Source organism: Pelophylax lessonae (genome assembly GCF_965119305.1).
Source record: "Pelophylax lessonae genome assembly, chromosome: 5".
Taxonomy (NCBI): domain Eukaryota; kingdom Metazoa; phylum Chordata; class Amphibia; order Anura; family Ranidae; genus Pelophylax; species Pelophylax lessonae.
This window is the reverse complement of record NC_138772.1, coordinates 524,505,669-524,518,015: the sequence shown is the minus strand read 5'-3', so window position 1 is coordinate 524,518,015 and position 12,347 is coordinate 524,505,669. Positions and strand designations below refer to the sequence as shown.

The 12,347-nt window shown below is 45.0% G+C and overlaps 1 protein-coding gene across 7 annotated transcripts in view; it reads left to right on the top strand.

The window, feature by feature from the left end:
• CYRIB (CYFIP related Rac1 interactor B) overlaps window positions 1-5,149 on the top strand; it is a 292,903-nt gene extending 287,754 nt beyond the window's left edge. For all 7 annotated transcript variants that reach the window (XM_082257777.1, XM_082257778.1, XM_082257779.1 and 4 more), the window contains 2 exons: window positions 1,076-1,146; window positions 4,292-5,149. In XM_082257777.1, coding sequence (XP_082113903.1) covers window positions 1,076-1,146; window positions 4,292-4,355 — 135 coding nt within the window. In that variant the 3' untranslated portion in view covers window positions 4,356-5,149. The remainder of the gene's footprint in view (window positions 1-1,075; window positions 1,147-4,291) is intronic.
• The last annotated feature ends 7,198 nt before the right edge of the window (window positions 5,150-12,347 follow it).

Genomic DNA, 12,347 nt, shown 5'->3' with positions numbered 1-12,347 from the left:
ATCTAAAGTTGTCCAGTTGCTGACCTCTTACTGATGACACCCTACCAACTAACTCCCGAGTGTACATCTCCATATCAAATAAGCCCCATAATTTGGAGGAATGTAAACTATAGGCATAATTTTTTCATACAATTAGCCTGGTACACACCACTAGTTTGTTTTTTGGTTTTTTTTTGTTTGCTCAACCCAGAGCTCAGATCCGAGCCATTGTACTAACAATCCGATAATAGTACAGCGATCTCCCCTTACAGGGAGACATCCCCCACTAGAACACTCCTGTCAGTGTTCTCAGCTATTGGCTGAGAGCGCTGCTCGGGAGCAGATCGGCAGACCTTTTTCCCAATCAAACGGCTGGCTCCTGTCGGACCGCCTGCCATACACACGGCCGACATTCGGCCCGTGTGTACTAGGCTTTAGGCCCCTTTCACAGGAGGTGGATCTGCTTTGATCAGCAGAGGATCTTTCTGCTGATCCCCTGCTGAGCAGAGCAGGCTGATGACAGGTTCCTGAGCCCACTCTAGTCTGTGGGCAGCTTTCCTCCACTTCGCCTTCATTGAAGAAAACGGATCCTCTTCCATTTGTTTAGTGGACCAGATAGGAGGTAGGCGCATGTAAATGGACATGGACCATCTTATCAGATCCGCCTGAAAAATGAACGGACCTAAGCGGATGGGCCTTACACATACGGAAAAGTAGAGAAACAGCTTGTCATTAGCATGAGGTCAGGCTTTTGAAAACATCTACTTTCTATATTTCAGGATCTGCTGACCATTTTGAAATGCAGTGTTTCAGCTTCCAAATATTTGTTTTTTTCTGTAAGTTTATAAATAAGATCCTGTCCTCGCCAACCTTTCCTGCTCAGAACAGGTCAGGATGTAGTGTCCCAATGCCTCTGTGTATAACCCTCAGATAAATCCAACCAAGCCTACAAATGCCATGCAGATAGCCTTGTTGGTTGGTATTGACCACAGGACCTCTACCTTACCATAAGTTATTGTGATATGAACCGATTTATCATAAAAACCTATAATGTGCACGTCGTAAAAAGGTTAATGTTTTTTGCCTTGTGTTCCAGATGAAAGGCTGTATCAAGGTTCTCAAGGAACAGCCCCCCAACAGTGTAGAAGGTCTTCTCAATGCTCTCAGGTACAGTACGCTGCACTGGTTATGAAATATGTCTGCTCTGAGAACTCCCAATCCCTTTGTTCCATGCCTGGATGTCAGTAACCTGGAACTGCCGACTGGCCTCTCTTCATGCACCAGTGTCTGCAAAGAGCAGATCACGATAATATATGTTCATGTGTAAATCGTAAGAGTGCCCCCACCGTGACTGCTCATCGCCTGGTGTTTGTGGGAGTCACCTGAGCCTTCCCATTGTCTTTTTCCCAAGACCCCCTCGGCCATTGATGTGAAGCATCTGGTGTGTAAATGAGCTGGGAAGTAATGAGGCATGATTCCACCGCTAAGCAGCGTAGTGTGTTTATAAGTGGTACCTTATCACAGGCTCTGTGAATGTACCGGATACAGGAAAATACACCATTGCTGCTTTAAAGAACAATTCCATTTTAAAGGCAGTCTGTAATAAAGTGTACACATTTTAGTAATGTAGGTTTAAATCCTGCATTGATTGGTAAAGAAAAACAGAAATACCTTCAGATCGCCTTCCCCCATGGTGAATTTTAGCATTCTCAGAGCCACCTGCTGTTAAAGAGACTTTTTTGCCAAACTATTCATTTCAACAAGAGTCTTCCCTTAAGATTATGCGTTTATTTAACATTTTATGCAAGTTATCTGTAAAATTCTCTTGTGTCTTTTTTATTCATCCAAAAGCCTTCAAACTGGGCACTGCCATCCTAAATATGATGTCAGCAGCTGTAGCAGACTCATAACTGTCTTCGAGTCACACTTTACATCAGGGGTCTTCAAACTTTCTAAATAAAGGGCCAGTTTTTTGTCCTCAAAACCTTAGGGGGGGTCAGACTGTGGCCAGCGGTCGAGGAAATTTTCCTGTCATCAGTGGGAGTAAACATCAACACATTTGGTACTATGGGGAGGAATAGTGCTCCATTATTTGTATCATTGGGAGTAATAGTGCCACATTGTTGGTGTCAGTGGGAGAAACGGTGCCCCAAGGGCTGGATAAAAGCAAGCAAAGGGTTGCATCTGGCTCCCCAGCCTCAGTTTGGAGACCATTGCTCTACAGTATTCCCAAGGCTTTTGATGTCTGCACAGGGAAGAGTTTTACAAGTAAAAAGCCTAAAATATGTTCTGTTTTATGTAAATTATTATTGAAAGATTGTTGTTGAACCTCTTTTAATCAGCAGACACAAACAAGTAACCTGTCCATCCATTTTTCTTTGAGCCTCCTCTTATGCATCTCCCACTACAGCATGTAAACACCCTTTTTCCTCTGTTGAGTTCTTAAGGTGATGGTCTGTATAAACAGAGTTCTTGGGGTCCTGTGTGAGAAAAACACAGGTGGTATAAATTAGGGATCGCCCGATTATCGGCAAAGCCGATATATCGAGGGCCGATATGCACTTTGCCCGATATATCGGAATCGGCCTTTTGATTTACCGATATTGCCGATATTTCGGGAAAGTGCTTGTATCTGGGTGATGCCTGCAGCTAGAGGCATCCCCCCGGTACCCGGTGTCCATAGCCGACGGTCGGCTGCCTTGTAATGACAACCGATGCGGCTGAGAAGCCGCTCGGTCGTCATTCCAAGGAGCGGGAGGGGACTTTGAATTTGGCGCCGCTTTAAGTGCAGAGGAGGGGTTTGGGGTCTTTTAGACCCCCAGATCCCTCCACCACAGTACCTGTAGACATTAAAAAAAATGTTTTTAATGTCCGACAATATCGGCAGATATCGGCCGATACCGATATCCGATGACCAAAATATCGTTACCGGTATCAGCGGTAAAAAAACAATATCGGTCGATCACTAGTATAAATACCTGGATCTGTATATTGGCAGCACTTAGGGAAAGGTAGGCTCAGCAGTCCAAGGCAGCCAAGGCCATATTGGTTTGCATAGTATGTCATGAGCAGGAGGTCAGCAACTAGAAAACTTTGGAGGTCTTTTCAGTTGGCCCTCTATGCTAGTGTCCCATTTAAGAGGTCGTCTAAAGTTGTCCAGTTGCTTGACCTCTTGCTGCCTACATTTGCTTGACCTCAGAGACCTGGCTGCCTACATTTTTAAAGTGTAATTCCACTTTTGTGTGTGGGGGAGGGGGAACTACCAAATAAAAAAAAGACAGCATTTACAATTGACACAAGTCATATTGTAATTAAATGTTATTAAGAATTCCCTTTCCTTTTTAATCTGCACCACTGTATTTTTCTGTAAATGCAATGCAATATGGCTACCTGGACGTTTTCTGTACACAGATGGTGTACAGAATGCCCCCCCCCCCCCCCCCAAGAATGTAATTTCCTGCTTGTGTAATTGGCTCACTGATTTTCCCAGAAGTCTGCACAAAGTCAGTTTTTGGGCATCCCCTGCAACAAACATGGCATTTCTGGTGAGATACTCCCAGTAGGAAATCACATCTAAAAGGATGCAGACCCTGCACTTTTCTCTACTAGAGCCATGCAGGTGCAGCAGCTGATTGGTATTTATGAATCCACTCCCGTTAGATTCACTTATCACATGGAGACAGACAAACACACAGGAATTTCTTCAGAAAAACAAAAGGTGGGAGTCTGCAACAAAGTTTGTTAAAATCCTGGCAATGTACATTGAGTGCCGATTCACACTTATGCGAGTGCGGGAAGGCTGCAAATTCGCAGCCTGTTCCCGCATCGCACACGCACACCCGGCAGTTCACACTGCCATATGCGATACGCTGGGGGTGTCAATGTAATCTTAACGACACCCCCAGTTTGATCGCATATCGCAGTGCGATCATGCAGTTCGCACAGGATCGGATCGCACAAGTGTGAACCGATGTGCGATCCGATCCTGATGCGGCTAGAAAAAAGGGTCCCTGTGCGTGTTTGGTGCGGATACAGTGCGAATTTAGCCATACAAACTGTATGGCTAAACTCGCACCGCACAGCCGATCGCATGTAATGAAGGAGCATTGCGCTCCGACATTACATGCGAACCCCGCACACGCACAAGTGTGAACCGGGGCTGCACATCCAGTGGGAAACTATATTTACCTGTTTGTCCAAAGTCTAGCTTTTGTATAATTACTTAAAAACAATAAAAATTCCCTTTCAACTTTTGACTGTTAGTTAACCTGTGTTCTTAGTTTAAAATCTTGTCTCTGATATTGTTCTCCAGGTACACAACGAAACATTTGAATGACGAATCTACCTCGAAGCAAATCAAGGCGATGCTGCAATAACGGTGGTGAAGCCGTGCACAAATCCTGCTGTGGACATAAGACAGTATTCCGCAATGACTAAGACGTTCCAGTTTTTAGTGGTTGCGATGACCATTTTTGCCCAGACCTCCCCCCTCCCCTGCCCTCCCCTCCACTGCTGCTGCCTGTCATCTGCCTTTTCTTTACCCTTTTACCCTCCTTTTTAATCCTTGTTCTTGTTCTTACATAAGCTCCATCTTCATTTTTGTGCCAAAATCAATGAGGAAAAAAAAAAAACCCTGGGAGGCAGTTTAAACATTTTCAAAATGGCCGTTTCATTGGCAGCTATTTCTGCGTTGCGTTAAGTTTTTCCTCTGTGTTGGGGGAAGATTCTGTGACTTGAACTTAATATTTTTAAACTTATTTTTTTTTCCTCTGCCAGAAAAAAATTAAACTAATATTTAATATTGCTTAAACTGCATGGCGAAACTGCCGATTTCTACTGTTTAAAGAAAAAAAAAATGAAAATTTTTTTATTATTGTTTCGGCTTTTTGTTTTCTCACATGCAGCCAAGAAAAAAAATGAACAGAGGTGTTTAAATTAACTGTTGTACAAAAAAATGGTACCCAGCACAATGTTTTTTTCTTTCTGATTTAGAAACAGGAAACTTTTTAGGTTGCATTTTGACTCATTTTTGTAAGGATGTATGTTGTATGTTTAATTCTTTGAAGACTAACATAAAATAATGTGATGTGTGCGTATCAGAATTACGTATGCATGTTTATGTCAAATGGATGGCTGTTAAAATAATAAAAATCAGCTTTCATTTTTCTAAGTGTGGCCTGTTATGTATTTCTACTTAGAGGTTCTTCAAATTTTTTTTTTTTTAACAAAACGAACACCTGAAAGAAAAACACATAATGAGCTAGTATGCATCGCATACTAGCTCATTATAAAATACTTACCTAAGAACGAAGCCCCACAGTGCCGACCGCTTACCTATCTCATGGGCGACATGTTCTGCCGCCCTTCTTCCGGGTTTGAGGCATCCGGCCATCTGATTGGCTGGAGCCGCGATGACGTCACTCCCGCGCATGCGCGCGGGAGCCGACGGTAACGGCACGGGGCTCTGAATGAACGGCACAAGCGGCTGTTCCTTCAGAGCGCATGCGTCAGTGATGTCACTGGCTGCATGCAAAGTAAATATCTCCAAAACGGTGCATGTTTAGGAGATATTTACAGTACCTATAGGTAAGCCTTAATATAGGCTTACCTATAGGTACAAGTTGCAGAGGAGGGTTTACTTCTTCTTTAAAGTGAACCTGAAGCGAAAAAGTAAAGTAAAGCTTTTTTTTTTTTATAGGGAGCATGCAAACATTTTAATTGTGTCTGAACAGTACCCTAAAAAATGTTCCCATTGCCTTGAGTGTCTTTTGGAAAAACAGCAGAGCACTTCCTGCTTATCTATATTGTGCGATCATCTAGGGCAGTGTTGTCTTTGCTAGTCTCAGGAGTTTTTAGTGACGCCACTGCTGTGCTGCTGACTGTTCTTGCTGGAGAGGAAGGTGTACTTCAGAACTGTAGTGCAAGGATCTCCCTGATTCTGCATAATTTACTGAGTGGGTCTGGGTTTCCTCCACCTCTCCTGCTTCTTATTCATTAACCTACCAGACATCAGGTGGCAGCTCTGATATGTGGAAGCTCTGCCTCTACCAAGATGGCTTGCTCTATACATAGACACAGTACAGAACAACGCATGAGAAAGCAGCAATGAGAAAAAAAAATCAACTACAAGGAGCCTACAGGCGGTACTAGTGACTAGTCTTTTTCTCTCTGCTTGTTTTTTTGGGGCACAGCTTCCACAGTTCTTTATAAGACACCACAATCTAACATGAGACTTTTGCACTAAAGCGCACCTGTGCATCTATATTATAGTGCACCCAATTATTGCCTTTATGCACAGTTATTTATTTTGTAAAGCACTTGGCTTACTTTCAAAATTAGGTGCGACATTCCAGGAAAAAGCAACTGGACCAATTCTTGGTTGTCATGCAGTACACCTGTTGTTGCTATTCTCATCCTGCCCTATCAGTTCACTCACTATTATGTTATGAGGTGAGACCTTTTTTAGGTTTAGTGAAATGTTAAGGTTTCTAATATCGCATGCCTACTCCAGTAATCTAATGTCAGTAGTTCCCTCCTCTCCCTACTGATCTAGAAATTCTCACAGATATACTTCACAATCTATTATCAGATCCAATTGGACGCGTTTATGATAAAACCGGAAGGAATCCCATTAAACACTTAACTATACTCACAACCAATTTGTAAGTCAAATATTGACACATGAAAACAACATGAGAACATTACTATAAATGCAACACCATAACCTTATAACATATCTTGCAGGAGGCAGCTCAGGCTCTCGCTGTTCACAAAGGATGCATACCCTAATCATACAATGGAACGAAAAATATATATGTACGTATACTTATTATTTTTACCACATTGATTAATATCAGTGGTAATTAAAATTGTGAACTAACTCACCTGTATAAATATTACAGAATTGGTGACAACCACCCTTGAAAAAGGCTCAAGAGGAAGCCAAAACGCGTAGGGACAAACGCAGGAAAAAGTCTCTGACCTATAGAGATTATCCTAAATTGTCACCAATTTCACACATGTCACATAACTTTCTGACTTTGGACACTATTTCACTCGGGTCTATCACCCAATACTCACAACTATGTACTTACCTGTATCATATTTAATTTAAGATATTAAATATTTATCATTTTTATGAACTGATATTTTCTGGAAATTACTTGCCTAAAAAGTCCCATATAACTTGGCTTGAGGTACCACCCCCACATACAAACCTTCTAGGGACGGCGGCAAAACCCACACCCTTTATAGGCGAATAGTGATCTAAAAACTTTATACACTTTTTGTGGGGTCCCCCTGGTGACTCATGGAGTCTTTGGAGCACATCTCAACACCTGATCCCCTCTCTGAGGCTGCGGGGTCCTCTGCGTCCCAACCATCCATCGATGCACTGACGGCGGTCCTGGAGGTCCACGCTTGAAAAGGCGGTGGGGGAGCACTGATTGTATCTGTGCGTGAGACCTTGAAGATGGAAGACACAGTTGCGACAAAGGCGCAGGTTCCCTTTGGCACTCACAAGCCATCCAGAGCGGTAAAGGTGTTTCGTTTCCACGCCTATTTTGACAGAATTGTCGTTAAAGAGTGGGGGCGACCAAAGCGTCCCCTTGGGGTTCCTAAGCGCTTTACTAGGTGTTACTCCTATGAGGAGTCCCTTATTAAGAAGTGGACTGTTACACTGGTGGTGGACCCCCGGTTTCCAGATTGATCAAGGCAACCATGATTTCGGTTGAAGAGTCCCAAGCCTTTAAGGATCTGGCTGACAATAAGGCAGAGACTGTGGCCTGCAATATGTACACTCTGGCTGGTTCGGCACTGAGGCCGGTATTCACCATTGCCCTGGTGTCGCAAACTCTGACCGAGTGGGCTAAGCTTTTACGCTGTGACCTGGAGGGAGAACAGCTCCCCCCTGCCTTTGCTGATCTGGCGGACCAGATGGTCAAGGGGCTGTAGTTTATCTGTGATGCCTCTTTGGATGCGGCTCCCCTAGTGGCGCGGATTTCTGTTTCAGCAGTGGTCCTTCGGCGTGTCTTTTGGCTCAAATGCTGGTTTGCGGACAAGGCTTCTAAAAAGGCCTTCACTCATCTTCCCTTTGATGGAGATCGCCTGTTTGGAGCTACCCTGGATGACATCATAAAAGGTCTCACAGGAGGGAAAAGTACCTTTCTTCCGCAGGCTACTAAGGGCAAGGAACCTTGTCATAGACGTGGGCCTTCCTTCTCGGCTCATTAGAAGTTTTCTTCCTCCCTCAGGGTCAACTGACAAGGGCTCGAAGCCTTTCAGGGCCTCCTCTGGAGGATCCAAACGAACCTGGTCTGGCACATAGAGAGAGGGCTTCTCCAGACCAGTGAAGGTGCGCCCTCACCTGTATCGGGGGTGGCTGGACGTCTTCGCTGGTTTCCAGACCCGTAGACTTCCCTGGTGCAAGACAAATGGGTCGGCAAAGTCATTTGGTCTGACTACAAGATTGATTTTTGCTCTTGTCTCCCGGCAAGGTTCTTTCCTTCCAACTTGCGCCTGTCCACAGACCACTTACAGGGTCTGTTTGGGGCAGTACAAGATCTGTTGCTTCAAGGGGTGATTGCCACGGTTCCGACTTTGGAATGTTTTCAGGGTTTCTACTCAAACCTGATTACAGTTCCCAGAAAGGATGGCTAAGTACGTCCAATCCTGGACCTCAAGGCGCTGAACTGCTTTGTACGGATGCAGAAGTTCAGAATGGAGTCCATTCGCACCGTGGTGGCATACCTGCATCAGGGGGATTTCCTTGCCTCTATAGACATCAAGGATGCCTACTGTCACCTTCCAATAAGTGCCAGTCACCAGTGCTTTCTCCGCTTTGCCTCGGGATAGGAACATGATCAGTTTGTGGCATTACCTTTTTGTCTCGCCTCCGTTCCCTCTGGTCTTCACAAAGGTGCTAGCTTTGTTACGTCAACGGAGGATCGTGGTGCTGGGCTACTTGGACTATCTCATTCTGCGAGCGTGGAGTCTCCTACTGCTCTGGTGGAAAACCTGGAGATCACAATATTAACTCTGCGGGAGTTTGGCTGGATTCTGAATTTTCAGAAGTCCACTCTGTTTCCGTCCACAAAGCTGGACTATCTGGGCCTGACTCTGGACTCGGCCTTAGCTAGAATGCTTCTTCCTCTGTACAAACTCCAGAAATTGCAGGCTGCAATTCGTTTCATGCTGTCCAGCAGATGGTTATTCCCCTGGACTTGCATGTGGGTGCTGGACCTGATGGTGTCTACCTTTGAGGCAGTTCCGTTTGCACAGTTCCATATGAGGTCCCTGCAAAGAGATTCTTGCCAAATGGGACAAGACTCCGCAGTCTCTGGCCAATCTCATTTGGCTGAGTCGGGGAACGGAGTCCCTGATATGTTGGCTTCATTCTCCGGCGCTTCGGCTTGGCAAATCTTTCCTCCCCTTGTATTGGACAGTGGTCACCACCGATGCCAGCTTGTCAGGCTGGGGAGGTGTCCTTGGCAAGCATTCTGCTCAGGGGATCTTCACACTGATAGAGTTCAGACTACCGATCAATGTCTTAGAACTCTGAGCGATCAGACTGTGTCTGGACCATTGGGCCTATCGTCTTCCGGGTTGTCCAGTGCGCATTCAATTGGACAATGCCATAGGCATGGCTTATGTCAATCACTAACGGGGCACAAGAAGTGTCCTGACAGCTCTGGAGGTAGCTGGCATTCTAAGGTGGGCAGAACTGTTTGTTCCAGCCCTCTCCACCGTACACATTCCCGGGTTAGAAAACTGGCTGGCGGATTACCTCAGTCGGCAGGCGTTGGACCAAGGGGAGTGGTCCCTTTATCCAGAGGTGTTTTATCAGTTGTGTCTCCGGTGGGGCATCCCCAAGGTGGGTCTATTGGCGTCTCAGCTCAACAGAAAGGTGCAGCGGTTTGTGGCTCGGTCAAAGGGATCCTCTGGTGGACGCCAGAGGCGCTGGTGGCCCCGTGGGGTCATTATCGTCTGATTTACGACTTCTTTCCTCTCAAGCTTCTGCCAAGACTTCTACGCAGGATCGAGGCAGAATGGATTCCTGGTCATCTTAGTGGCTCCGGACTGGCCTCGCCAGGCTTGGTACGCCGATCTTGTGCAGCTGGTCACCGACTTTCCTTGGAAGCTTCCTCTCGGGGAGGATCTGCTGTCCCAAGGACCGATCTTCCATCCTGCTTTACAGTCGTTGGCTTTGGCGGCTTGGCTGTTGAACGCCAGGTTCTGAAGGATAGAGTTTTATCTAAGTCTGTGATTCCTACACTGTTAAAAGCTAGGAAATCTACTTCTAGGAAGATCTGCCATCCTTCCTGGAAGACGTACATTGCGTGGTGTGAGTCTCTTGGGATTCATCCTCGCTCCTTCTTGGTGGCTCAAATCTTGACCTTCCTTCAACGGGGGGTGAACAGAAATTGGCCTTGAGTACCATCAAGGGCCAGGTGTCGGCTTTAATGTTCTTCTTCCAATGACATTTAGCCATATACTCCCTGGTGCTTACCTTTTTTCAGTGTGTCTGACATTTGGTTCCTCCAGTGTGATCTCTGTTGCCACCTTGGGACCTGCTTTTGGCCCTCCAGAAGCCTCCCTTTGAGAATCTTCGGGAGATTCCCCTGCTCACGCTGTCCCAGAAGGTGGCCTTTTTGGTGGCTATAACCTCTCCATGCAGGGTTTTGGAACTGGCGGCTTTATCCTGTCATTTACCTTACCTGGTGATTCACAGAGATAAGTTGGTTCTTTGCCCCTGTCTGTCGTTCTTCCAAAGGTTGTCTCTGATTTTCACTTGAATGAAGACATTGTGTTGCCTTCCCTGTGTCCCAGGCCTAAACATGCGAAGGAAATTGCCTTGCATGCTTTGGATGTTGTCCGGGCAATTCGAGTGTACCTGGCAGCTACAAAGGCTCTCAGGAAGTCAGATTCACTATTTGTGCTCACGGATGGGCCTCGTAATAAGTTGTCCGGATCCTCTGCGACCATTTCCAGATGGATCAGACAGACAGTGATTCAGGCCTATTCCATCAAGGGTCAGGCTCCTCTTTTCCCTGTTAAGGTGCACTCTACTAGGGCGCTTAGTGCCTCCTGGGCCTTCTGTCATCAGTCGTCAGTGATGCAGGTTTGGGTCATAGGTGCACACTTTCACAAAGTTTTATAAAGTGGATGTGTTGGCAGCTATGGATGCTTCTTTTGGCTGCAGGGTTTTGCAGGCTGCTGTTGAGAAGACCTGATTCTCTTTGAAGGTGTATTTTTTTTTTCAGGTTGGCTCCCGTTTTGGTCGAGCTCCTGTTGCTTGGTTGACTACTGTTTAGCCTTGGGAATTCTTTTGCTATTCCCACCCCTTATGTTTAACACTGCTTTGGGACGTCCCAAAAGATGGAGATAAGAAGCTGTGTCCATTAATGAACGAAAGAGAAAATGGGATTTTTGACTTACCGTAAAATTAATTTCTCTGATGTTCATTGACGGACACAGCACCCACCCCTCTGTGGAGTTGTAATTCTTCTGACACTGCTTGTAACTAAACTGAGTGCATATAGCAGAGGCAGAGAGAGGGAGTGTACCCCCCGGGACGATCCATGGGCGTAGCCAGACTTTTTTCTGCCTTGTGTACTACTCCTGTATGGGGCAGTATAACCAAAGGGTTATGGAGATCAGAAGCTGCGTCCGTTAATGAACATCAGAGAAATGTATCTTATGGTAAGTCAAAAATCCCATTTTTATAAGATGAACCTGTATATTATAAAGCAGAACTAAGCTTTACCAATATTTACCTCCGCTCTAGCAATGCAATGTCTGCAAACTCCTTCTGCAGCACGGATATGTCTCCCCAGCCAGTGTGGAATGATGTAACTCCCACACAGGAAGTAATTCATCCTGGCAGATGCCAGGATTGTACACGGATTTCAGAAGTCACATAGTATGTCTGATTTGTAAAAAACAAACCTTTTCTGCTTGCAATTTTGTTTTTTTGTTTTTTTGTTTTGTTTAGTCCTATAGAAGTAAAAAAAGAAAAATATTAATTTGAACCAATATCTGGTCATTTGCAATAGAAAGGAATTTTCCATCTTTTTAAATCTGCAGCTTTTATTAAAGTGGTACCTGGTGTCTTCGTCCTTAGCCATACAATTTGTCACAATCAAGAAGACAGTTTAGAGCAATGATGTACTGCTGTTCAAGGTGGAGTGATTACATTTAGACAGAAGTGGATGAAAGAAGCTGGAGGAGATCAGCAGCAATGAGAAACAACAAAAAGAAGGATTAAATGCTTATAATTGTTTTCTTTCTAGTCCATTGTGGGAAATTTTTACCATAGTGTCATGATGTCTACATGATGGTTGGACACTGAGAAAAGAAAAAAAAAAAAA